General features: G+C 37.6%; 3 protein-coding genes across 4 annotated transcripts in view; all 3 read left to right on the forward strand.

Annotated features, from left to right (window-relative positions):
* The first annotated feature begins 181 nt into the window (after positions 1–181).
* Positions 182–14351, forward strand: aldocb (aldolase C, fructose-bisphosphate, b). The gene is made up of 9 exons (XM_077194925.1): positions 182–312; positions 6173–6306; positions 6961–7172; positions 8197–8251; positions 8336–8496; positions 9622–9705; positions 9815–9989; positions 10175–10374; positions 13370–14351. The coding sequence occupies exons 2-9, from the start codon at positions 6195–6197 to the stop codon at positions 13460–13462; spliced, it is 1092 nt and encodes a 363-aa protein (XP_077051040.1). The 5' UTR covers positions 182–312; positions 6173–6194; the 3' UTR covers positions 13463–14351.
* Positions 14352–15624: 1273 nt separating this feature from the next.
* Positions 15625–22909, forward strand: pigs (phosphatidylinositol glycan anchor biosynthesis, class S). The gene is made up of 12 exons (XM_077194939.1): positions 15625–15741; positions 16016–16155; positions 17329–17440; positions 17539–17628; positions 18548–18639; positions 18727–18964; positions 19051–19193; positions 20162–20276; positions 20371–20516; positions 21455–21555; positions 21672–21882; positions 21999–22909. The coding sequence occupies exons 1-12, from the start codon at positions 15723–15725 to the stop codon at positions 22275–22277; spliced, it is 1686 nt and encodes a 561-aa protein (XP_077051054.1). The 5' UTR covers positions 15625–15722; the 3' UTR covers positions 22278–22909.
* Positions 22910–24351: 1442 nt separating this feature from the next.
* srsf1b (serine and arginine rich splicing factor 1b) overlaps positions 24352–26248 on the forward strand; it is a 7899-nt gene continuing 6002 nt past the window's right edge. Inside the window, exons 1-2 of one of the 2 annotated variants that reach the window (XM_077194953.1) lie at positions 24352–24757; positions 25227–25420. In XM_077194953.1, the coding sequence (XP_077051068.1) occupies positions 24567–24757; positions 25227–25420 (385 nt within the window). In that variant the 5' untranslated portion in view covers positions 24352–24566. The remainder of the gene's footprint in view (positions 24758–25226; positions 25421–26248) is intronic. The other variant, XR_013190130.1, reaches the window with a different exon arrangement.

Raw genomic sequence — 26248 nt, forward strand, 5'->3', positions numbered from 1 at the left:
GAAAAAAGAAATGTTGTATCCAAATGTTCTCATTTTCTTTCTTTTTACATTGACTAACTAGCTATTTATTCAGAATTTTTTCATTTTACTTTTTAAAAAGCCTACGTGCTCGTAAACACACCTCAAGCAATGTGATGTTGACGTGCGAGGTCACTTTAAAGGATCATGAATATTAACTATTATTACAATAAGGTCGTGACCAAAGCCACGCCCCTATGTGGGTTGCTTTTTCTAAGCGGTCACGTTGCGTTGCGGCATTGAAACTGGAGGCTGTCGACATCAGGGCATCTTTTGAACTACTCTCCTTAGCAGGTAACTGAGTAAATTCTTTCATTTAAATATATATGTGTGTGTGTATAATTATAGTGACACTGCAGCTTCCATAGATAACATGTCATTATTTTATCAAATATTTTTTTTATGTTGAATATAATTTTGTTGTACTTAAAACGTATGTGTTTGTGTGTGTTTAAATGTACTATTTTTTAAAAAAAAAGCTTTATTTGCTTCGATGTCAAGTTAATGCGTCATCCGACAGGTGGTTCTTATTTAGTTATCAACGGACTTCTCCATCATGGTACAATGATTAATACGTTTAGTTGATACGTCCAACATATAAAAGCAGGTCTCATTAATTTCGGCGTGAAAGGTTCATTTTTTACTCAAAAAGCAACCATATAAAGAGACAAACATCATCATGTCGACATTCAATGTCATCCTGATCACGGGTGACGACACCATCTTATTACTCTCTTCCGTAAGTTATATTTAACGTTAACGTTAGTGTAGCTAACTGACAAACCGAACCCGAACGGTGTTTATTTCACAGAATACACAAATAAAAGCATCGTATTCGTGCGTAGGTCTTTACAGCACCACGGATGAGAGTGGTGTCTGCAGAAGCGAGTGTGGCCGATCTGCACGTAGGCATTTCCTACATCAGTATAGCTTAGCCTAGCAGACGTGAGCCAACGTGATGAAAATAGCGTTTCCTAGTGTCCTTCAGATTTAATACACATCCTCACAACATCCCATCCTCTCGAAAGAGCTATTAAAACAATTTTCATCCAATTTAGGATTTGTCAAAGATGTCCATCATCACTTTAAATGTTCCCCTCGGTCGCTTAACATCCCATTTACACTGCTACCGACGCAAGTAGAACGCGGCACGTGCGCATCGCGTTGCGTCACAGCAGTGCATAATGTTTGTAATGAATCACGGGAGCTGTATTCTCTCATCATCCTGTCGCGTGACGTGTACGTGCTGAAGATGGTGTGTCTCCTCTCTGAGGACACAGCAGATACATGTATCAAGGTTAAACGAGCTAAGCTGATGATGAAGACTGAGCTCGGGGTGTGCGGTTCTCTAAACGGTGGCCTTTAACGCTTATTTTTTTCTTTTATGTAATATCTTCTATATTTTGCATGACCATTGTAATTCTCCATGCATTATAACGTTACATCTGTTTGAAGAAGAACATGTGGTATAGGCCTATTGACGCAATAAGCGCATCGTGTAATTTTTTTTTTCCATTGAGAAAGTGGTTTTGACAAGTCAGTGTTATTTTTATTTTAAATAAATAGTTTAGTAGTCAAATTACTCTGTAAAGAACTACACTAACCATACTCATGAAGTGAAATCCACCAGAGAAGTCCTTGTTAAAATGGAAACTGAAATAGTTGCTAAGGAACTGAGCAGACACTCTCAAACTACTATTTGTAATTAAGGAATATTATGCAATATTGAACTTGATGTCAAAATCAGAGTCGTCAATTCCTGATTTTTATTTATTATAAATGATTTATCTGTGCACATCAATTTTTTTAAATGAATCTGCCCTCATAATCTTTAATCAAAATAACTTCTCACCCTTGCAACAACTTCTGTTCTCTGATGAGTCATGTGCGATCGACCAATAGCAAACCATTACCATCCAATAAATTCCACATGGACAAAATCAAGTCTTGCCCTACATCTTTTTTTTCTGTATTTTTATCTGTTCTGGGCGTGAGGAATTGTCGCAAAGGCTGCCTGTTAGGGTGTGGGGGAGGGTTAGGGGTTTGTTTTTCTGTTGTAGCATTTCACCCATTACTCCAACCTGCAGATATCCCTGTCTCGAAAAATGGGCGGTCACTGTTGCGCATGATGCGATGCAGAGAAACCAATCTTGTCAAAGAGATACATTAGGGACTGAAACAATCAGCTGTCACTTATGCCTGAAGCATTTTCCTTGAGAAGCATCTGTGATGCCTTGTAGATATTAAATTGATCCACTGTGTGATTTGTTTAAAAATAGTTAAAAATTAATACTCTAACTAAATGATTTGGAAGTGCAGTGTCTACTAAACAGTGACATCATGACTTTTCAAATATATTCACTTGCATTACAAACACAGAAGATGCTTTGTAAATGGATAGCTAATGTGGTTTTCTACAAAACCTGTTGTTTAAATGGGCAATCTACAAAATGTGTCATAATAAACTGACATTAGCAAGCAGTCTAAATAATATCGTATAATAATAAAAAAAAACTTTATATAGCATCTTTATCACAAAGCAATTTACAAAAATAAATGAATATGCTAAATAAAAACATGCTATCAAGAACATAAAATAACAATTACAAAGTACTCCCATAAAAGCTACCCAGTAGAAGTGAGTTTTAGGACTCTGATAATATTACATTTAAATAACAATAAATAAAACAATTATTTGAATTAATTTATTGTCATTCATGTATCAATTATTTTTAATTATAAAATAATAATGTAATTAAATGTAATTATTTGTTAACATATAATTGAAATATGGACCTGTATTGAAGAACAGTTTGCGTCTTGGAAACATAAGGTTTAGTACACAAAGATTATGCCATGCTTTATGTGACAACAATTGTCAACCAAAGGGCAAATTAAGGTCCCTTTGAAAGGACCAGTGGAGACCTATTCATCATGGGTCATTGATGTGGTCATACATCAAAATGACCTCTGTTTGTCCTTTAAACGCAACACATTGCCAATGAAGCCAATACAGCCTGGCCTTTAGCATTAGCATTGCTCAAACTAAAGCCAGACAGTGAAGACTCCTTTATTACAGAGTGAAGAAGTGGAATGGTAAAAGCGTGCCGTAACACATCCCTCGCAGAACTCAAAATGAGGTGAGCGGCTACCGCAGGCTGTGTTTTCCAGTGGAAACTTCCATTGTTCAACAAAACCAATGAGTTGGAATCATTCACAGAGCTTCAGAGATGTGTGCTTTCCTGTCACTTCAGTAATGCTGTGATAAACCATCTGCTAGCACAGAAATACAGCAGTACCTGAGATGCTAGATCTAGAGGAACAACAACCGGCTTGAAACCAATAACTGATTTGTTTAGTCTCTTATTAAAACCCACATTAATTAATTCCAGTCAAATCTCAATTAAGGACAAAATGTGAAAGGTTTCTCTTTCTGTGTGCATAAACTGGTGTGCTTCTAGTCAGAGCGCATCCAACTGTGATTTACATCGACACAGACTAGCCAGTTAGTGCCGGTTTAGGCTCGTTCCATTCAGCATAGATATGGGGGAGCACTCAACTGGGAAGACTATTAAGACATAGAAAGAGATTTAGACGAGCAGTGAACTGCACAGTCAATTTAAAATACAAGTCATAAATATGGTCAAATCTGACTGAGTGGGTGAGAATGAGAAAAGAATTAATTTCATTGAATCTGTGTGTCTGTGTAGTGTACCTTAAACCTCAAAAGTATGCAATATTTTGTTAATATAACAAAAGTCCACTTTTATCACTGTTTCTTAACACATGTATAACACACTTAAGTATACATTTAAAAGTGCACTTTGTAAATTCCATTTTATATCATTATTTTAATAATATTTATCATGATTTAAAGGGTTTATGACATGGATTTTTATTTTATTTTATTGTTCTTTGAGGTTCACCTCTAATGTAAATAACCTTTACAAAGATGGCCGCCGAGTGAAATGACTTGTCTTGAAGAGGACTTTGGCTCAACTCTGTTATGATTGGCTAACATCATTGCATAGTATCAAACCCCATTCACCATTGCATGCGAGTATGTATTTTGAAACCATTATGTATATAAAACCAAAAGCATCATAAAATAATGTACCTACTATTTGCGATGCAGCTGCTGTCAGATCCAATACAGCTGACTACTTCATCTGTCAACAAAAGTTTCATCGCGAACTCTGTTAAACTGTGCCTGGTTTACAAAACATTCTCTGAACAAATATATAATCCTCCGACGCGATCTAGGTCGGCATTAAAAACAAACCATCTACTTGTTCCTGAAGTTGGTATCCTTCTGAAGTATGTACATGGAAGCAAACGAGCTGTTAAAAAAGGACGTGTCAAAGTGAACCATCCTTTACCCTTCAATTTACTCTTCCATTTGTCCTGTTGTCGACAGACTCAAGCGCATGGATACATCAGAAAGTGAATGGGCATCTATAAACTGTAACCAGTGTAGACAGAATCAGTGATTATAATGGGTTCTATTTACTTTTGACGTGATGCTCACATTCGGTGTAGGCAACTGTCAGCCGTTAAGTGACCGAACGCCAGGGGGCGGGGCCTGTGGTGCGATGATGTATAACTATTTGTCGATGTCTTGTTCTGGAGGCTGGCATATGCAAATGCATTTGCCCATGTGGCGTCACAAGTCCCCCGAGCTTGATTAAATAAATGCTTTGTTTATAATGACGATTAGTTTACCACAAATGCTTGTCAGTACATTCAGTAGTACACTTTCAAAGATTATAGAAGCAATTATGATATTAAATATAAAGATATACTAAAGTGGGTCAAAAAAGCACTAATTGCTTAATTTAAATTTAAACTATTATACAGTTTGCAATTTTTTTTTATCGCATACAGTTGAGTGTCCAAAAACATTACATTCAGGTCGCACAGTATATTCTTTAAAATGTGTAATTTCCGTAAGTCTTTTAAAAATGATGCTAAAGTAATAATCCGTGCCCTTTAATTGAAATGCTGTGTCAATCGAGCTCTCTAAAAGTGAGTGGTAACAGATAGTCGCAGACAGTGGGGCATGTCTAATGGGGATTGACAGCAGAGATTAGAGAGCTGTGATTGCATAACAGCAGTAGAAAAAAACTGCTCTGCTGGCTTTAGTCTACATTATGCAATTCAGCCACACCGAAGAGCTGTGAGGGAGAGTGGGCAGGAATATTAACCAACCCTTTTAGATAAAACTGTGTCGCATTATTCAGTCTGTTGTTTATTCATAGCCAGCAGTTAGATGTTTCCAGGAGACGGATTGTTTCTTGTATGAGACTGTTTCTAAGCTGCCGGGAGCGCTGCCAGACGGTTTCACATTTGAGTCATGTTCTGACTCTCAAATTAAGAGCTGAACAACGATTTGCAACATCTAAAATAAATGTTTCTTGAGCAGAAAATCAGCATATTAGACTGATTTCTGAAGGATCATGTGACACTGAAGACTAGAGTAATGATGCTGAAAGTGTAGCTTTGCCATCACAGGAATAAATTGCATAATTACATAATACATGATTGAAACAAGAAAATTGTTATTTTAAGTTGTAATAATATTGTATTGTATTACATGTATAATACTGATATTTGTTTATTTATGACTCTACAAGTTCGATTAAATATAAGAAAAATAATAAATGGTTTTAAATTTGAAGGAAAACTAAATGCTAAACTTGGTTAATGTATTTACCTGACAAAATTATTTGGCAAATAAGTCGCTACAGGTTTTATTTTGAAATACGAAAATGCTTAAAAAACACTCTTGGGACAAAGCATTGACTACAACATAACCAGTTATTAATATTTTATTGGTTCTTGTTTTTGCATGTTCATAATTTCATAAATTCTTGAATGACAGGCTGGCCAAAAATGATGTCTGCACAATTTGGCACAATTGATTCCAAGCACAACTACATAATATAATTACATAATCGTTATCAAATTGTACTAATATTTAAATAAAGGATGAAAATGTGAAATTTCCTAGGCAGGACATGAGTTTTGCCCACTACTGTGTGTATATAGATGGATGGATGGATGGATAGATAATCTATACAGACAATGATTTGTTCCAATATGTGAAGTTGCTGATGAGATGGATGAAGTGACAGTCGTGTCTCCTCTGTTGCAGGTCGCTTTGAGCCACAGACATCATGACGCACCAGTACCCCGCACTCACTACTGAGCAGAAGAAGGAGCTTCAGGACATCGCTCAGCGTATCGTAGCTCCTGGGAAGGGCATCCTCGCTGCAGATGAGTCTACAGGTCAGTGACGGTTTCACCGTATATGAATGCAACACATTCAGTTTGATCATTTACTCCCCTTCCTTCATTCTTTGGAAAACGAGACATGCTGCAAACAGTGACTGAAACACCTACGTCTGCTTTTTGCCAGTCACTCTAACACAGTGTTACTCAATTTAACAATTAAAGCTCAGCTTGCCAAGCTTTAATTTGTGGCTCGCATAGCGGTAAATAATATGGTTTAATGATCATGCAGTCAATACAGATATTTCATAAAAACATTAAGAACAAGTAGGGCTATAATATGATGTGGATGGTTGGATATATGATGGGCTAATGTAGGGAAAAAAATAACTTAAGGTCATTAAATTTATTCTGGAAATCCTGCTTTTTGTATCATCAAGGGAAATCGTCTTGTCTCAGTTACAAATTTGACTGGTAAATCATAAAGAATGATTTTTTCCCCCCACTTTTGTATTTATTATATTGCATATTGTATGTTCAGGGATGACAGATTGATAAGCAGACATGGTATTTATTACTGGATGTAACTTTTGATACTTTGTGGTAAAAGTGGCTCTCCTATTGACTTAGTCCTATCAGTGTGGCTCTCATGAAACATATAGTGAAGACCACTGGTCTAACACAGTGATATGTCTGTCTGCGTCCATATAGGTAGTATGGCAAAGCGTTTGAACCCAATCGGCGTGGAGAACACAGAGGAGAACCGCCGTCTTTATCGCCAGCTCCTTTTCTGTGCTGATGAGCGCATTGACAAGTGCATTGGTGGTGTTATCTTCTTCCACGAGACCCTCTATCAGAACGCTGATGATGGCACATGCTTTGCCAAGTTGATCAAGGACAGGGGCATGGTTGTGGGAATCAAGGTACAAGAACAATAACCGTGATGTGAATTTAATGTTTAGTGCTTCACGTGTGATCAACTGCTAAATTCAAATGTGCTTTCGTGCATTTGTGATTTTTTTTGTTGAAATCACAACTCTTCAACAAAAAGAAAGTACCAGCAAAAAAGTACTAGCAAAAAAAATGCATTATAATGTAAAATGCACACTGTTGGAAGCGGCAATAGTAATCCTTTCAATTATAATTCGATGATGTGTTTTATTCATATCAGATACACATTGTGTTGGTAACTAAATTTTACTCTTATTCTCCTCCCAGTTCAGTTTTACGTAATGCAAATGCAATTGCAGTGCAATTTAACACATTTTTATTCATTTTAACAATGTAACACATCCTTGCTGAAAAAAAGTATTAATTTCTTTAAAAAAAAAAAAAAAAAAGAAAGAAAGAAAAAGAGTTCTGACCCCAAACTTTTAAACGGTAGTGTGTATTATTTAAAAAGATTTCCAATTAGATAAATGCTGTTCTTTTTAATCTTTTTGTTCATCAAAGAATCCTGAAAACAGTATCACAGGTTATAAAAAATGTTTAGGAAGCATAGCTATTTTCAACATTGATAATAAATCAGCATATTAGATTGATTTTTGATTATGAAGATCACATTAAAACATTAAAAGTAGTAATGTTTCCAAACTTTTGCCCGGTACTCTGTCTGTGTTATATATATATACACACACACACACAACGGAAGACTTTTTAGATAACACAGTAGGCAAAGGATTAGGATAAGATTATCAGGTTAATGGAGGCTGTTCATGTTTGCCTCAGCCAAGTATTCTAATTGGTACAAGACCTTTTTAGCTGTTTGAAGATTGAAGATGTATTTGTGTAAATGTACATTTGAAATATTCTTCCAAATTATACTTCTATTATTGCTTTGCTTTATTCACCTATTAACTATACATACAGTTTCAACATTTCACAAGTGTATTATTAGTAATGTAGCCATGACAATTTGATCCCAAAGCAGGCTGTCCTCTTTTTCAGGTTGATAAAGGTGTCGTCCCTCTGGCAGGAACAAACGGAGAGACCACTACACAGGGTAAGCTTACAGTCACCGCTATTTTATTTGTTTAAAAGGATGGCAGTTACGGTGTTATGTCAATGGATACTTGTTTGTCTTAAGGGCTCGATGGCCTGTCAGAACGCTGTGCTCAGTATAAGAAAGACGGTGCAGACTTTGCCAAGTGGCGCAGTGTGCTGAAGATCAGTGAGACCACTCCCTCAGAGTTAGCCATCATGGAGAACGCTAACGTCCTGGCTCGCTACGCCAGCATCTGCCAGCAGGTGAGCTGCTTAAGTCTTGGCCAGCTTTGTGCTGATCTTAAAGCAGTGTTGTTATTGTTAACTAAAATTAATACTATTAATGGTTTAGTTCAGGTTCAGTTACCCAAAAATGAAAATTCTGTCATTTACTCACCCTCATGTTGTTCCAAACCTGGAAAACTTTCGTTCATCTTCAGAACACAAATGAAGATATTTTTAATAAAATCAGAGAGACTTCTGTCTCTCCACTGACAGTCTCGCTAGACAGTTACTGGCTTGACACGTGAGAACAAACCTTATTGGTTTTTGCAGAAGCTCAAACATGCTGCGTTACACAAGAATGAATCTCATTGGTTCTTGCAGAAGCTCAAACGTTCTGCGTTACACGAGAATGAATCTCATTGGTTCTTGCAGAAGCTCAAACATGCTGCGTTACATGAGAATGAATCTCATTGGTTCTTGCAGAAGCTCAAACGTTCTGCGTTACACGAGAATGAATCTCATTGGTTCTTGCAGAAGCTCAAACATGCTGCGTTACATGAGAATGAATCTCATTGGTTCTTGCAGAAGCTCAAACGTTCTGCGTTACACGAGAATGAATCTCATTGGTTCTTGCAGAAGCTCAAACATGCTGCGTTACATGAGAATGAATCTCATTGGTTCTTGCAGAAGCTCAAACGTTCTGCATAACAATAAATCTATTCATCATATAAAGCGATCGAGTCTCTTCATAAAATTTGGATCAAACCGTTCAATTCATATGGATTAGTTTAACTAAAAAATTTTTCCTTGGTAAGTAACTGAAATAAAGTAAGCTGAACTTTAAAAATTACTAAAACTAAATTAAAAAATAAATGAAAACCTAATAGAAATATCAGAAAAAAGATATATAAAAATGGCAAAATCACTAACTTAAACTAAAATTAAAGTATGAAACAAGTAAATTAATCAAAGATACAACAATAATAATTATATATAAATAAAACTAAAATAACACTGCCATAAAGAAATGCAAGTTACAAAAGGTTAAATGTATATTTAGATATTTTGGCGAAGCAAATGAATGGATATGAGAGATGTAGTCAGTGGAGTGACGGGTGTTTTATTTTGTTTTGTTTTTTACTTAATATTGTCTCTGTTTTTCAGAATGGCATTGTGCCCATTGTGGAGCCAGAGATTTTACCTGATGGTGACCATGACTTGAAGCGTTGCCAGTATGTTACAGAGAAGGTGCATAAAAATTTTAATCAAATTATATCATTCAAACTAGACTTGTTTTAATGGGTTGTAGCATGATACATGGTTACATTTACTTCACCTATTTCCCATGTATTTCCAGGTCCTTGCTGCCTGCTACAAGGCCCTGTCTGACCATCATGTCTATCTGGAGGGAACTCTTCTGAAACCCAACATGGTGACAGCTGGTCACTCCTGCCCCACCAAATACAGCAACCAGGAGATTGCCATGGCAACAGTGACAGCCTTGCGCCGCACCGTTCCCCCCGCAGTAACAGGTGAGTCTATAGAGAAACTACCAACTGTTTGATTCACTGGTTTTGAGGCCTAAAAAATGAGGTTGCTGGGTATTTAAGAATATGAAGAGCGCAGTAACATAGTTACTTCTAGAAACATAATGTTTTTAAAAAGTGTGAGCAGTAAACATTTATGTGGTGAGATCACAGTCCCATTTTCCTGGCAGGTGTGACTTTCCTCTCTGGAGGTCAGAGTGAGGAGGAGGCGTCCATCAACCTGAACGCCATCAACACCTGCCCTCTGAAAAAACCCTGGGCCCTCACCTTCTCTTATGGACGTGCCCTGCAGGCCTCTGCCCTGAACGCCTGGCGCGGGTCCAAGGACAATGAGAAGGCCGCCACAGAGGAGTTCATCAAGCGTGCTGAGGTCAGTTATTCAAATCATTTCCTTATTCAGGTGCAGTCAAATGATCCAAATTTCACAGGCAAATAAGGTCCATTGTCAATAGAGTCGCTTTCAAACCAAGCAGTTTTCTGTTGGTCAATGTGGCAAATCTGCATTACCAACTTGAATCTGTGGAAAAGTCTTTCCCTCTCATGCAAAATTCCTGTTTGCATGGATTCCTATTGAATTAACTGGATTTAGCATTAGTAAATGTGACTCTTTTAATTTTTAATGAAATCTGTTGTTAATTATAACTTTTATTTATGCTAATTTCTTTAAAATATTATTAATATTTGTATTCAACAACCCTCTACGGACACACTGAAGCTCGAGTCTCCGTTGGCTAGTACATTTTTATTTTACTCGCCAGACTTTTTACATGGAATGCAAGAACAATGCAAATGAAAAAAGTCTACATGAATATAATATATATATAAAATAAACATTTCAAACACTAATAAAGTCAAATATTTGTTCTTATTTTATCACAGACTGTTTAATCAAACTACATGCAATTGCACAAATAAACACAATAGAACAAAGATGCAAATTAGATTAACTGTGCTTTTCAGTTTTTTCAGGTAGATCTAACAGCAGTTAGTTAAAGATTAGGTACAGAAATCGAATAATCAAATGTAAAATAACACCGCATAGTCTCTCTTCACTGTATAAATTAAATATAGATGAATCCTTATTAAAGTTACAAAAGTTATTCAGTCAAAAGTATTGTTTTTTTGCAGTGAGTCTGTTTGATTAACATTTAAAAACAGGCAGCAGCAGGAATTTCATGCTGTCACTTTAAGATATAATACACAGATCCAATAAACTGATACTGTTACACATGCATTTTCTCTCTCAACTGTTTACGTTCACTTAAGACATAACCAACAAATGACGGCATTTTGACAATTTTGTGTGAAATTGTCCATTCAAGTGCAAAACGACGTGAAAAAGAGCTCAATTCAGTGTTCACGTGCTGTCAGACGCGGCTTTCTGGGCGCGTGCTTCGGATTTGCGCACAGCTCGCACAACCTTTTTGCGTCGCATTGCTTTTGAATGTTTAAATTTATGGCGTTATTTTTTAGTCAAAAGTTATGAGCGTGTAAGACATGCTCACGAGCACATTATGTTATTTCTCACGCGCAAAAATGAACCTTCAGCTGGCATGATAAAAGTACTCGCGCACAAATTCAACAACCGAGAGGTGTACAGGTAGCTGCGAGCGAGCGCCTGGCATACTCTCATAGGTTAACTCTGCTTGTACAGTGGAATCCTGCTCGTGCGCAGCGGGCTTCTGCTCGCGGAGTGCTGTTTTGCTCGCGCAGTGGATTTCTGCTCGCTCAGCTGATTTCTGCTCCCTCGAGTCTTCATGACTTTTGACAATTTGGGGGCGGAAACCAAGGAGGGCACTGGCCCTCTTATGATTGGTCACTTTCATCGTAAAAACATGATAATTATATCCAAAAACGACGGACTCAGTAACGCCTGCAATATGTTGTGCAGTTGGCTGCAACAACAGCCGAAAGAGGAACCCCGAACTGGTATTTTATTCTATACCAAAAGAAAAGGATAGAAGAAATGTCTCATATTGTATGAATGTGTCATATTGTATCATTTCTCATCATTCTGTGCGCACACACCCTACCCGAAGCATGCAGCCATGTACCCCTATACAGCGTGCGAGTAATGAATTGAGCTCTGTTGCATGTCTGAATGGACAAATACACACAACATTATGTTTAAATGTCCGTTTTGGAGAGTATTCACGTTAAATATGACGGTTATGTCTTAAACAGAGTTGTCATCCAGTCTCTTTGGTAGAGCGTGAGAGAGAGAGACGAGGAAAACAAACAAGCATGCAAATGGAAATTATCGCGGCTGGAAAAATTATCGAGCTCATTTTTTTTGTGCGATTTAATTGATTTATTGACTATCGCGACAGGCCTAATCCAGATTAATGACAGCTAGCCATGAGCCGTGGCTAACAGCTACCAGCTGAGCCATAGCTAGCTAACAACTCGCTAACTAGTCAGAGCAAACTACAACCAAAATCATACATTTGAATTTTTTTTTATAATACCAACATTTCCCATGATTAAATATAAATCCTTGGTGGCCAGGTGCCGCACTTTTACGTCTTTTATATCCAGCAACAGCATATTGATACGCGTCTGTAAGTTACTCTTGAAAGCCTTCAAGCGATCCCCACTGTATTGGGGAGGGGTTATGTACAAGATAAATATATATATATCGGAAGGCAAATTGGGGCAAGTCAGGGGCAGATAATAAAGGACAAAAGAAAACTGGGGGTAACAAATAAGGATCGGAGCCTAAAATTAAAATTGTATCCATGTATCTCTGTTTTTCTCTCTCATTCAAATGGGCAGTTTGGGCGACCATACTCGGCGAGATCGGTCGTCAATATGGCGGCGTTCTATTTCTAGTGACGTAGGTGGCATCTATGAATACTGGAAGCAGCGCAACCAAGAGAAAAGCTGTGAGCTTATAAGAGAATGGACTATTGGGAATAATTAAATACTCTTTCATGGAAAATATATATTAAAGTGCAAGTCAGTGATTCTGATAGTGTTTAGGCCAGCAGAGAAGGCCTTGCTGGCCCTGATGGCCCACCACTGTCTAAACTATTTATTGTGAATATTAATCAGGATTATAATTTTTTGAGCAAAATAATCACTATTCTCTTTTGCAGTTTCAGTACAAACTTTTGCTACATCACTATATCAATTCACTAATTTAATGACAGTTTTCTAGTAAATATATGGATTCACGAACATGAACTGGAAAATAATATAATAAATGTAATATATATAATATACAACATTTTATAACAATAGAGCTATGTGAATATGTTTGTAATTTATTGGGTGACAATTATTGTTTTGTTATTGTTAATGTAAGGCCTGTCTGAAACTGCCGATTCAGGCAGAATAAACTGACCTTTGTGAACTTTCCTCAGGCTAATGGATTGGCTGCTCAGGGCAAGTACGTCTCCAGTGTAACCGGTGGAGCAGCAGGACAGTCCCTTTACGTGGCGGATCATTCCTACTGAACATCCTGCATCCCGACATTCCAGCTTCCGCCAGCCAATAGTATAGTGCACAGCTGCTACCCTTCCTGTCACCAACCAATCACAGGCCCGCGCTGTCTTCTGTACTTTAGGGTTGTCATTGCAATGTCTTATATATCTATTTAAAATGTATTACACTTTTGAAACAGAAATGGGAAAAATAAAGGTACACAGAAGATTATTTTTGTTTTTGAAGAGTTCTAGGCATGGTTTCATGCTAAAAACAAGGAAACAGTATTTTTTTTTTTTGTGGGCCCTTAGCAAATGTATGTCAGACTTTTTTTACTAATCTAATTTAAGTCATTCCAATTCAGGCACCAGCCACTCGAGTTGACTTGTCACATTCCTTTCAGTGCAGTATGGCCTCACAGATCCTCATAATGATGCGAGTACTGGAGTTCAGATCAGTGTACTCAACAAAGGCAGTTTCTTATATTGAAAATGAAACGAAGTAATATATAATTGCTAGTTTGCATTATTAACTCCAGACTCTGAGGAATATTATTTTGTGTTTTCACATATAATATTAATGCATTTTCTGGGATGTGAGATTACGGTTCAAGAAATTTAATATAAAATACTAACAATATTAGTTTGAAAGCAAGGACAGTTATTTTAGAATTGTATTCTGTTGTGTTGTGTGCTTGAGCGTGTCATGCTCTCCCTTTCCTCCTTATATTTGTGACAGTGCTACATGAATAATAAACTTGTATTGGTTGTAAACGGCGGAGCAGACCAAACTGTGGAGCTTCTGGGAAGGGGAGCACTCCCTTCTCTGTTGACAAAATGTGATATTGTGATTTGATGTTGTTCTCTGAGCACTTTGTCTGTCAGATAGTAAAAACTAAAATAAAAATACAGTAAAACCCCAGATTCTCTTTGTCCATTATTATGCAGGTATTTCATACAGCACAGTGTACAAGCTCGAGCATGTTCACCTGACGTGCGAGAACCAACGAGGTTCATTCTTGTTTGAATTTCAACAAAAACCAAGAAAGCAAGTTCTTGTTTATGTTCACTTCACTTATCATCAATGTTTATACGTGGATAAAAGCTTACATTCATTTGTTCATCATATAAAGCAATCGAGTCTCTTCAGAAAATGTATGTCTAAATCGCTCAATTCATGTGGATTAGTTTAACGATCTCTTAACTTTTTGAAGCGTCAAAGTGGTAGTAGTTGTGTAACGTTAGCTGCTAATGGAGGGATAGAAATCGCTCATATTTAATTAAAATTATCTTCATTTGTGTTCCAAAGATGAACGATAACATGAGTTTGGAACGACATGAGGGTCAGTAATTAATGGCAGAAAGGGTCAGTATGTATTAATATTCAACCCACCTTTTATGAATGACAAATAATATTTTATATAGTGAAACAGATCATTTGTTAATTTAAAGTGATAGTTCACCCATAACTGAAAATTCTGTCACCATTTGAGATGGGTCTACTCGTCCAGCACGCGATATTTTTTTTCACAGGATGGTAGGGGAAGACTCATGAATATTCATTAGGGAACTCATGCCTGATTGGTCTGATGACCTACGCCCTAACCCCGCCCCTAAACCTACCAGTCACTGGGGGTCTGATGACCTACCCCTAACCCCGCCCCTAAACCTACCAGTCACTGAGGTTAAGACCAATCAGGGATGAGTTCCCTAATGAATATTCATGAGTCTTCCCCTACCATCCTGTGAAAAAAAATATCGCGTCCCGCACTCATGTTGCTCTAACTTGACTTTCATTCTGTGACTGTAGGAGGCGCTGTTGTCTCGCTTAGTTACCGGGTCTGGCCCAACCTCACCGTCACTGCAGCGCATAATACGGTCAGAGAAATTGGTGTTTTATAACATCATAGTAGATATTTTTGCCTTCGTGTATTTTGTCCATACAATGGAAGTCGATGGTAACCTAAATATATTGGTTACCAACATTCTTCAAAATAACTTCTTTGTGATCTGCAAAAGAAAGAAATGTATACCGGTTTAGAACGACATGAGGGTTCTGATGACATAATTAAAAATTTGAGGGTTAACTAACCCTTTAAAAGTGGCATCATTTATTATCTGCATGCATACATAGACAGTATACCGGAAGAAAAAAGAATAGTATTTTTAAGGGAGAGTAAAATGACACTAAACCCGCCTCTTTTAACTCTGATTGGAAGACTCGGTGCCTTCTAGCGTCTGATTGGATAGAATCGACCAATCGCGTGGCATGCGGTAGTCATTTCACACAGCAATGGCAGCACTGCAGCTTGGTGAGTTTTGTGCATTCATTCAAAACGATTTTATCATTTTGCTCTCGAAAGTGTTCACGTATTTTTCTCACGAATTTAGTACATGACACTAAAGCCAAATGGCAGCGTTCTCGTTAGCTTAAGCTCTGGTTCATGTAGAAATGGCAGTATAAGTATTGGGTCACTCACTATGTTTTTGTGAATGTATATGGCATGCCTGTGTTTTTACCAAAGTTTGAACTAAATCAGTCCCTATTTAGTATCATTGCTTTATATTTCCTTTTGGTTATACCAGAAAAGCAGCAAGGTCGATATGCTGCTCTTGCCATCGCTGCAGTGGTCACTGTTGTTGGTATCCCACTATGGTGGAAGACCACACAGACCTACCGCGCCTGGCTGCCTTTCTCTGAGATCAGCGAGCTCGACAGCCTCCAGGTGACAGACACTGCATCATTCCTCAAGTCAGAATCAGCAGACAAGACTTAAAGGAATAGTTCACCCAAAAATGAAAATTACCCCATGATTTAGTCGCCATCATATGTGTCTATGACATTCTTCTTTCAGACGAATACAACCGGAGTTATATTAAAAAAATAACCGGGCTCTTCCAAGCTTTATAATTGCAGTGAATGGCCATTTCTGTTTTGAAGACCATAAAAGTGCATCCCTCCATCATAAAAGTGCCCCACATGGCTCCGGGGGGTTAATAAAGGCCTTCTGAAGTGAAGTGAAGCGATGCATTTGTGTAAAAAAAATCCACATTTAAAATATAGCAAATAAAATAACTAGCTTCCGACAGACAGCCATACGCATTGATTTACGGGGAAAAAGTAGCTTCTGACCTGACGCATTGACGAAGGCGGAAGCGCAGAGGATAGAGCAAAACAAAACACCAGTCACGAATTAGATGTCTAAAACGAGAATTTTTAAAGACAAATCTCGGAGGAGCCTGAGCTTGTTTCCGAGCCTGAGTTTGTTGCCCAGCCCTCTTTGTTTGAACCACGAGAGACGTCAAAGCTTACGCTACTCCTACATCCTACATCGTCAAGTGTTACTCTTTTGGTGTAAGTCGACTTGCGTAGGGCGTCTGTCGGAAGCGAGTTATTTTAGTCGATAAAGTTTTAAATATGGATATTTTTCTTACATGAACGCTTCACTTCAGAAGGCCTTTATTAACCCCCCCAGATGGATGCACTTTTATGGACTTCAAAACAGAAACGGCCATCACTACCATTATAAAGCTTGGAAGAGCCAGGACATTTTTTATATAACTCAGATTGTATTCGTCTGAAAGAATTAGAAGTAAATCATAGGGTAATTTTCATATTTGGGTGGACTATCCCTTTAACTCTAGTCCCAGAGAAAAATGCATGTTTGAGCTGTTTTAAATGAAACCAACTTGCACTGACATAGCTTAAAATATGTCAGTGCCATTGTTTAGTCTCAAGATGCACACCAGTCATGCTTTTTTAAAGCATGTTTATAAAATCTATTTAAATGTCCTAATTGAACTAAGGCCAAATCCTGGCTTAATCTATGCCTTGTCTGTGAAACCGGGCCTATAAATTCAGAAATGATACATTATCATGTCACGTGTGTGTTTAACAGCTCCAGCTAAGTGTTGATATCGAGGTGGTCTTCTCTCGAGGAACACTGACCCCAGAACAGCAGAAAAAGCTTCCACTCAGTCATGTCAATGAAAAGGATCTCCAGATTGATGGTAAGCGATCTGTTTCTGTTTGGAAGCTTCATCATAAAATTAGCAATAATCACAAAGAACTGAGATTCTGATATCCAAAATGCATTTTCCATCTCCAGCTAAAACAGGAGTGCGGTACAACTATGAAACCAGATATCGCACTGCCACTATAATGGAGGAAGACGCCTTGAATCAGCCCACTGCTGCAGGTTCAGTGCATTTATTGTTGCTAGTTATTTCTCTGGGGTGTACAAAGAAACACTGTTTGTGTAGGGATTTATTATGGAAGCTTGTTTTCTGCCTCAGAATATCTGCAACTTTTTATCTCACTGTTGAGACTTTTTTTTTCTTGCAGCTGCGAGTTTACATTTAAATGTTTACATCTAACAATTCAGACTTTTTTTTCTCAGAATTGAAAGATATAAACTCACAATTGCAAGTTATAAAGTTAGAATTGCGAGATATAAACAGACTTTTTTTTCTCAGAATTGTCTTTTTTCCCCAAAGAATTGGACATTATAACTCACAATTGTGAGTTTATATCTTGCAATTCTGAGAAAAAAAGTCTGAATTGTTAGATGTAAAGACTCAATTGTGAGTAAAAAGTCATAATTGTGAGAAATTGTCTTTTAAATGTATTTATTCCGTGGCGGAGACAAGCTCCCATAGTTCATCAACGTATTGGACAGAATTGTTTTTGAAAATTTTCAGTGGTACTTCAACATTTGTCGGAGCTGCCCATAGCCTATTGTCTCTGACATTTAATCACTTATTTAATTATTTACTTATACCATTTTATTATGTTAAAGAGGATATATTGACAGATTACAGAATATAAAAAAAGCCTTTATTTTGTTTCTCAAAGTTGCTCCAGAGGCGTGCGACCTCTGAAATATAGCAATTGTAAGTTGCTTTGGATAAAAGCGTCAGCTAAATGAATAAATGTAAATGTAATGTAAATGTAAATGTTTCAGCAATGCCAAATGAATGAAGAACAATTGTAATATATGTTATTATTTTTAAAAATAGTAATATTTGTTGAGTTATTCTAAACAATGGCTATTTAATTGTTTGTCTATATTGGTTCAATCACTGAAATTTCTATCCCATTTACTTCTCCCTTTATAGAGGCAGATCTATCCCTACACATGCTCACTGAGAGCTCTTGTGGGTCTGTGGTTGTGTATGTGATCCATGAGTCCTCCACTTTATTACCAGGGGTAAGATTCAGAGCATTTAAAAATTTATTCACAGAAAACCTAAACCTAAATCACCTTCAAAGCTCATTCTGGCCATTCTACTTTCAGGATGTGAAAGTGTACGTGGGGCAACGACGCACTGCGTTGCTGCGTTCTGCTCCTTTAAAAACTTCGTGGAGTCTGAAGGAAGTCCTATCAAATCTGGACCTGCAAGTGGAGCAGGTAGTGAGCACCATGTCCTTCAGTCACCAGGATGTTGTAGCTGCTCTGAGCGACCGCGTCCGAATGCCTAAAGTGAGTAAGGAGAGTATGGCAGACAGCATGAGGGCCATCAAATCTAGTCCAGGTGAGTATTCACTTTCAGTTTGGCTTGTTTTCTCAATGGCATATACTCATTTAAAGCTTCATAATCTAATTTTGGCTTTCTCTTAGGCTACGAGATCACATTCAGTCTGCTCAACCCAGACCCAAAGTCGCACAGTCTTCACTGGGATATTGAAGGCGCCCTTCATAGCTACATTCAGCCTTTATTGGACAAACTTGCCCCTATAGCCAACTTTTCAGTGGACTCTCAGGTACTTGTAGTTTGCTTGGAGGGCTGTGGATTATGGCGGTTAGGGTTAGGGACGCTATAACCTCCAACCCATAGAGAATTTGCTGTACTGTTTATATCACAACGGTTTTGTTTTGTTTCTGCAGCTTTTAGAGCTGCCTTGTGTTTTTTGAACAATGGAGTAATGCAAAATATACACAGCAGAAGATATTTATAACAGCTTTAAAACTCATCCAGTCATCATTTAGAGTCAGAAATCAGCATATAAGAATGCTTTCTGATGGATCATGTGACACTGAAAACTGGAGTAATGCTGAAGATTCAGCTTTACCATCACCGGAATAAAACACATTTTAAAATATATTAAAATAGAAAACAATGACTGATATTTTAAATTGTAATATTTCAGAATGTGTGTGTTTTACTGTATTTTTGATCAAATAAATGCAGCCTTAGTGAGTAGAAAAGACTTCTTTAAACAATATTAATCTTAATTATTTGACCAAATCCTTCAAATATTTCACATTTTGCTCTAATGCCAGATTTATCATTCCTTTCTTGATATGAAATAATATATTTTTTTATTTCATCAACTTTCAAATAAACAGCTTTATTTATGGTAGCACCTTATAAAAACTGTGTTCACAGAAGAGAAATACATGTGTGCATTTACAGAAAAGAACAACATATGTACACACATAATAGCAATAAGATGATCAAAAAAAATGAAATAGAATAAAAAGAATTACATTTGGTTTAATTTCATTTACATTCATTTACATTTAATTAAAAAATAGGTGTTAAGTGTGTTTACATAATACATAAACATTTTCTTTCCTTGAGTGTCCAGAAAAAAATAATTGTTATGAGATATATATATATATACCTTGTATATTATCACAATAATTTATTGTAATTCGTGATATAATATTTTGGACATACCGCCTACCTCAAACTCTCAGCTGATATTTGTATGTTTGTTCTTTTCAGATTCTGTATTATGCGGTTCTGGGTGTGAACCCTCGTTTTGACAACAGTGTGTCAGCCTATACACTCAGTGCAGACAGCCTGTCACATGTTATCAACCCCGTTGAAGCAAGACTAGGTGAGATTTGACCTTTCAATGATGAGAAATGATCTTGATGAACAGTTTATATGCTTATTTACATTTACACAAACCCTTCTTGTCTTTCACGCAGGTTCCAACGCTGCTTCCTCTAACCCTGTCTTGAACTTCCTGCTGTATGTGCCAGATGCCCACCACTCTCCTCTCTTCATCAGAGACCACAGCAAAAAGGAGGTGCCCTCGAACGCCTTTCACAGCCCTCGTTGGGGAGGCATCATGGTACTGTCCACATGAATTCAAGGGGTCATGAAATGCATTTTCATAAATTTATGTTTCTGGAGGTTACTTTGTTTTTGCATCAGAATGGTTCAAATATTTGTACAAATTATTTTCCATCACTCTCATTTTCACAAACTCTTTATTTCTAGGGTGCATTTGAGACGTGTGTTTTGATGCTTGTGATAGCCAGCGCTGTAATAGAGCCGAATAGAGTCAGATTAAATCGAACCAATGCAATCGCAACGATTCCAGGTCGACAACAGTATCACTCTTGTGGTTAATGAAAAGACAAGTTTAGAAAAGTTGTTTAGAAGACATCCTTTTGATTTGCAATACATAGACATATTAAGAGCTATATAGAGGACAATTGTCATTTCAAATCTTGACGTTTCAGAAGGGTAGAAAACCTGTGAGGTATGAAACTTGTAGTACTGTAGATTAACCTCTTGGACATTTTGATTTACCATTTCATCAACCATTTAAAGTCGGCATGAAACGGAAGTTGCAATAGTCTTTTCTTCCCTATTGTGACGAGAGAATATTCGAGGGAAACCGCTTCTCGAACAAGAAAAATGAAGGGTTGACTTGATGTTGTCCATGGGGAATTGATTGGATGGTTGTGGTTTCCTGTTGGTCGATCTCATGTGAGTGACAGGATGCCCTGCCCACACACCAGTAAACACATTATCAGAGAAGAGATGTCTTTGAGAGAGGGAGAGGAAGTTACTTTGATTAAGGATCATGAGGTCACATTAATTTAAAAAAAGGATGTGCATGGATAAATCATTTATTATAAAACACATTAAAAATCAAGTTTTAATTTCAAGGTGACTTTAAACATTGTGTTGTTCTTGGAAATATTGTGTGTAAATGTGCTGGACGTAGAGAACAGTCCTTTGTTTCAGGGTTGATCATCTATCTGTCTTCTACGTCCTCAGGTGTACAATGTAAATGAAATGTATGGACCTGAATCTGAACGCCCTGTCGATATTACCATTGATATGGCTAAAGTGATGGGTGTGTTCTTGGCACAGTTACGGTTAGTGCTTGACCATTTGAATTTAAAAATTAAAGTTAAAATGCCTGGTCTGCCAGGTGAAGGTATTGCATTACACTTTCTTTATCATTTTTTTCTGTCCTTCTGTCCCTTTTCAGGCTCATGCTGGGGCTGCAGAACACTCGTCCTCCCACAGGCTTTGTGCTTCAGAGTCCCGGCAGCCCTGGACTGGCGGATTGGGAGCTTGACCGACTCCTGTGGAGCCGCACTGTGGAGAACATCGCCACCGCCAGCACCACCATCACCTCACTAGCTCAGCTCCTCGACCAGATCGGAAACATCGTCATCAATGACAACATTGCAGAGCAGGTGCGCCGTCCAGATGTTCATAGTTCTTCACATAATTAAATCATTCCACTGTAGCGTTTGTCCTGAGCGGTAGGAATATTTGTAAAATATGCAATTTTGCAATCATTTCTGCACAGGTTTCCAGCGCAGTGACGTCGCTTCAGTCTGCCGTGGCCGAGTTAGAGACTGGGAACCTGGCTTTTGCGCTCCAGTACAGCAGGGAGGCCATTTTGGCTTCAGAGAGGGCCTTTTTCGACCCCTCTCTTTTGCATCTTCTTTATTTTCCAGACGATCAGAAATTCGCCATCTACATTCCTCTTTTTTTACCCATGTGTGTACCTATTGTACTCTCGCTGCTGAAAATTGTTAGCGAAGCTAAGCAAAGGCGAGCAGATAAGCAAGCCAAAAGAGACTGAGAAACGAGTGTTATATACACATATTAACGGCTGCACTTTCGTGGCATGTTTAAAAACACACTGAGTCATTAATAGATGATGTGTGTAGTGTATATTTAAATCTTATTTATTAGACCTATAGCCTAGCAGTCATCGAGTGAAAAAAAAATGGATGCTGCTTAAATTTACAAAGGCAGCTGTACTGAACAATGAATGGATGACATGGTTGAATCTGTCTCAGAGGAACATGTTTTCTATCTTTGCACATTATGTGTTGGTCCATATCTTGTTTTAACACTGTAACACTCGATCATGATCTGTTTGTGAGGGTTTATTTGGGCATATTCAGGTTTGTTTTTCTAGGGGTTCATCTTGGGTGACATTCTTTGGGGCAACGTTCATAACAAAAATAACTTCTACACTGTAAAAAAAGGAAAGTAATTGCATTAACGTTTAAGTCAATTAAATTACATTAAACTTACTTTAAAAAATGAGTTGAAGCTTGTATAACTTAAAGTTGAAAGTTATTTTGATGAGTTAAAGCAATGTAAAAAATGTTGTCATAACTTACTGATCATCTAATTTTTTACAGTGTATTTGCTTAGTTGCTTATATTTAATGACAATTACAAGAAATGCACAGAGTAAGAATGATTGGGTTGATGAGTGTATTAATTCCTTATTTCAGCCTAAACCGTTTATTTAACATTTAAATAGGGGGTTTCAAACTAAAATGTAAAACTAAGTCATTAAAAAAAATACAAATTATATTAAACTTGTAGGGGGATTATAGTTAACCACATTAAAGAGACCGATATGCTCAATGAAGGCCAGGAGTCAAAATTAAAGTTCAGTCAGTTCTCAAAGTTCTCCACACTTCCACAGGCCGTAGAAAAAGAAGATCCCGCCTCAAACTAACTTAAGATACAGAATCACTAATACATATAGTCAAATGGATAATCAATTGATGTCATTTCTACAGGTTTTGATATGTAAACACAAACAGTACATATAACTTTAGCTACATCTGAACAGGTTATTCTGGTCTTCACTCAAATAAGGTCAGTATGTTTGACACACTTTGTCCAATATACACAAGAAACTGGTAAGTGTCACAGGGGTCACAAATTGACCTTGATGACCAAATTGACCTAAAGACAAAGTTGTCTTATACAGGTATCATGAGAAGAGCAGAATAAAGTTCAAACTGTTAATTCTCTTTCTACAAAATATAAATTGATTAATTTGGTTGAATGAGCTAATTAATTACAAAACAAGTACATATTTATTCTCTGGAAGATAAAACACTGTTTTTTTATTGCCTGTAACATACCAGAATAGAAACATTGGTGTTAAAAAAAACTGTGATTTCCAACTCGCTATATAAGAGGGGTTGTAAACCCACCCCCGTCAAACTAAATACATAATTAGATTTTATTAGAGAAAATTAATAAAAAAAATTACATTCAAATTAATTTAACAGTACTATAGTGAGTAGATAATAGAAACTATATATTTTACAAATGGCATGTTAAATTGGTGTATTATAGTACAACAATTAAAATTAGGCTAAATTGGGTCTTTTAACATTAAAATGTATAGCTGCCTTTCAGGATTACAAATTTTAGTATTGCGGTCCCTCGCTTAGTCGCTTTAGTTTAGGATGATCATGGCATCGTGGCATCTAAAAGATTGAAACCCCCAGAACTAGATAATAAAGAAGCAACACATATGACAATGAAAATTGACGTGTTTTAATATGTTGCCAGAATATTCCCATTATGGTGTCCAAAAATAAAGCTGTCCATCATACAAAATGATAGAATAGACGTATAATATAGGCTAGATGTAGGAGGTAACGTTAAGTACCATACCGAGGATGAGTTGAGTAGTACAGATACGCCACACATGGGGTTCCAACCTTAGATTAGTAAACACGGGTTTATAAAATCGCATAACATTGATGCTGACATACCAATTGTGAAGTCGATCAAATTCGCTTTTAGCAATCAAATGTAATGTAAAATAATCTGCGCTTTTTTAAGATGCCGCAGTACTGCCAAGTGCTTTTATCCTTCCGCGCGGCGTCGCCCCTCCCCCTCCGCGCAGTCGTGACTGAGGAAGGGGAGGAAGGGACGGCGCCATATTGTTAGGGATCTTATTGTTTTTTTATACTTGAAAAATAATAGTTTTGAAGCTAATCTAGCACTATAGTTTGTGAATTTAGATAGATCCAGCAGCGCTAACGGATTTCTTTTATATCACCTGACGGACAAATTATTAACGTCGTTAGCGTAACTTCTGCCTAAACATGTCTGGCGGTGTAATTCGAGGGCCTGCAGGGAACAACGACTGTCGGATTTACGTGGGTAATTTACCCCCCGATATTCGCACCAAGGACGTAGAGGATGTGTTTTATAAATACGGAGCCATTCGGGATATCGACCTTAAAAACAGAAGAGGAGGTCCACCGTTTGCATTCGTGGAGTTCGAGGACCCGAGGTAAGTTGAGTTAACGTTAAACACGCACACCCAGCTTGCCCTGAATCTGCATGTCTATGAATTTGGCAACACCAATACAAGAATATGCTGTCTCTAAAACATCATATGCTTTAAATTCGTGTTTAAACGGAAGCACTAGTATTCTAAATTAAGGTTTTGTATAAAGCGCGCGAACTTCTCAGTCAGGTCATAACACGGAAGTAACGTAAATGGACGGAGGTTTCCATAATATATCTTTATCAGCTTAACAAGAGTTCTGAGTGGTAAAGTTATGCAAAACTCTCACGTATTCAGTATACGTAGAAATGCTCAAAATTTAGCTTGAAATACCATTTTCAAATGTGCCAGCATGGTTTGATCATGTGAGTATTTCTGCGCATGCGCAAACGATCTCCCTGCGGAATAACCATAAGGATTATTTGTGCATAATTTTTATGTCCACTGATTTTTTTCTCTCTTATGTCTGCAGGGATGCAGAGGATGCTGTATATGGACGAGATGGTTATGACTATGACGGCTATCGTCTTCGAGTGGAGTTCCCAAGAAGTGGCAGGGGAGGTGGAAGAGGTGGTGGTGGTGGTGGTGGTGGTGGTGGCGTTGGAGCTCCCAGAGGCAGATATGGCCCTCCATCCAGGCGTTCGGAGTACAGGGTCATAGTGTCAGGTGAGTGAATGGGCAGTACATCTTTGTCATGTGACATAGGGTGCTTTCACACGTGGTTCGATCGCTTGGTCCTAACTTGAGTTTAATTGTTCGCGGCCTTTTTTCATAGCGGTGCTGCTAAATTTTGTTAGAGTTCGCACTGGTGCAACCACCGCATTGACCAACTGATAAGAGCTGCCTTTTATGTTGCATATGAGAAACATAAAATGTCAATCAATATAAAAGTGAAACGAAACCGTGCTACTCGTTTGAGCTGAGCAGCGCAGACCTGGACAGCGCATCGCAAACTCAGAGCAGGTTTACTCACGGGCCGACCTCGATCACGAAACAACGTTACTACACAGCGCTGGGAGATTCAGTGAGAAATAGTTTGAATTCGCCGCAGAATTAACAAGATCGCAGTGAGATCTTCAAATTCGGCGCAGAATTCTCTGTTATAAACCACATATGTCAGATCAAATAACGCTGATGTGGAAACCAGGAGAAGCATTGTGCCATGAACGAACAAATTATAGAAGGGTTTTCAATCCACAAATCACCAACATTCACCATTGGTTTAATGTAGCAACACTAACTAAAACCATGGTATTGTGGCAGAAATAGTCAAATATTTTTTGATATCAGGGTTCGTACAACCTTTTAAGAGTGAAATTCAAGCGCTTTTTAAGAGCTTTCAAGTGCTTTACGGGTCATTGACAAATAAAGAGTTTAAACTAATTTTTGACTGTATTTATGTATAACTGTATTTATGACAGGCGATACAACCAAATAGTTGTATGTGTATATACACCAGGGATTGGTTGGGGTCCTCTGGATGATGCATTGTCA

The sequence above is a fragment of the Siphateles boraxobius genome, unplaced genomic scaffold (assembly GCF_051911475.1).
Source record: "Siphateles boraxobius isolate OS27281-9 unplaced genomic scaffold, OSU_SipBor_1 11, whole genome shotgun sequence".
Taxonomy (NCBI): Eukaryota; Metazoa; Chordata; class Actinopteri; order Cypriniformes; family Leuciscidae; genus Siphateles; species Siphateles boraxobius.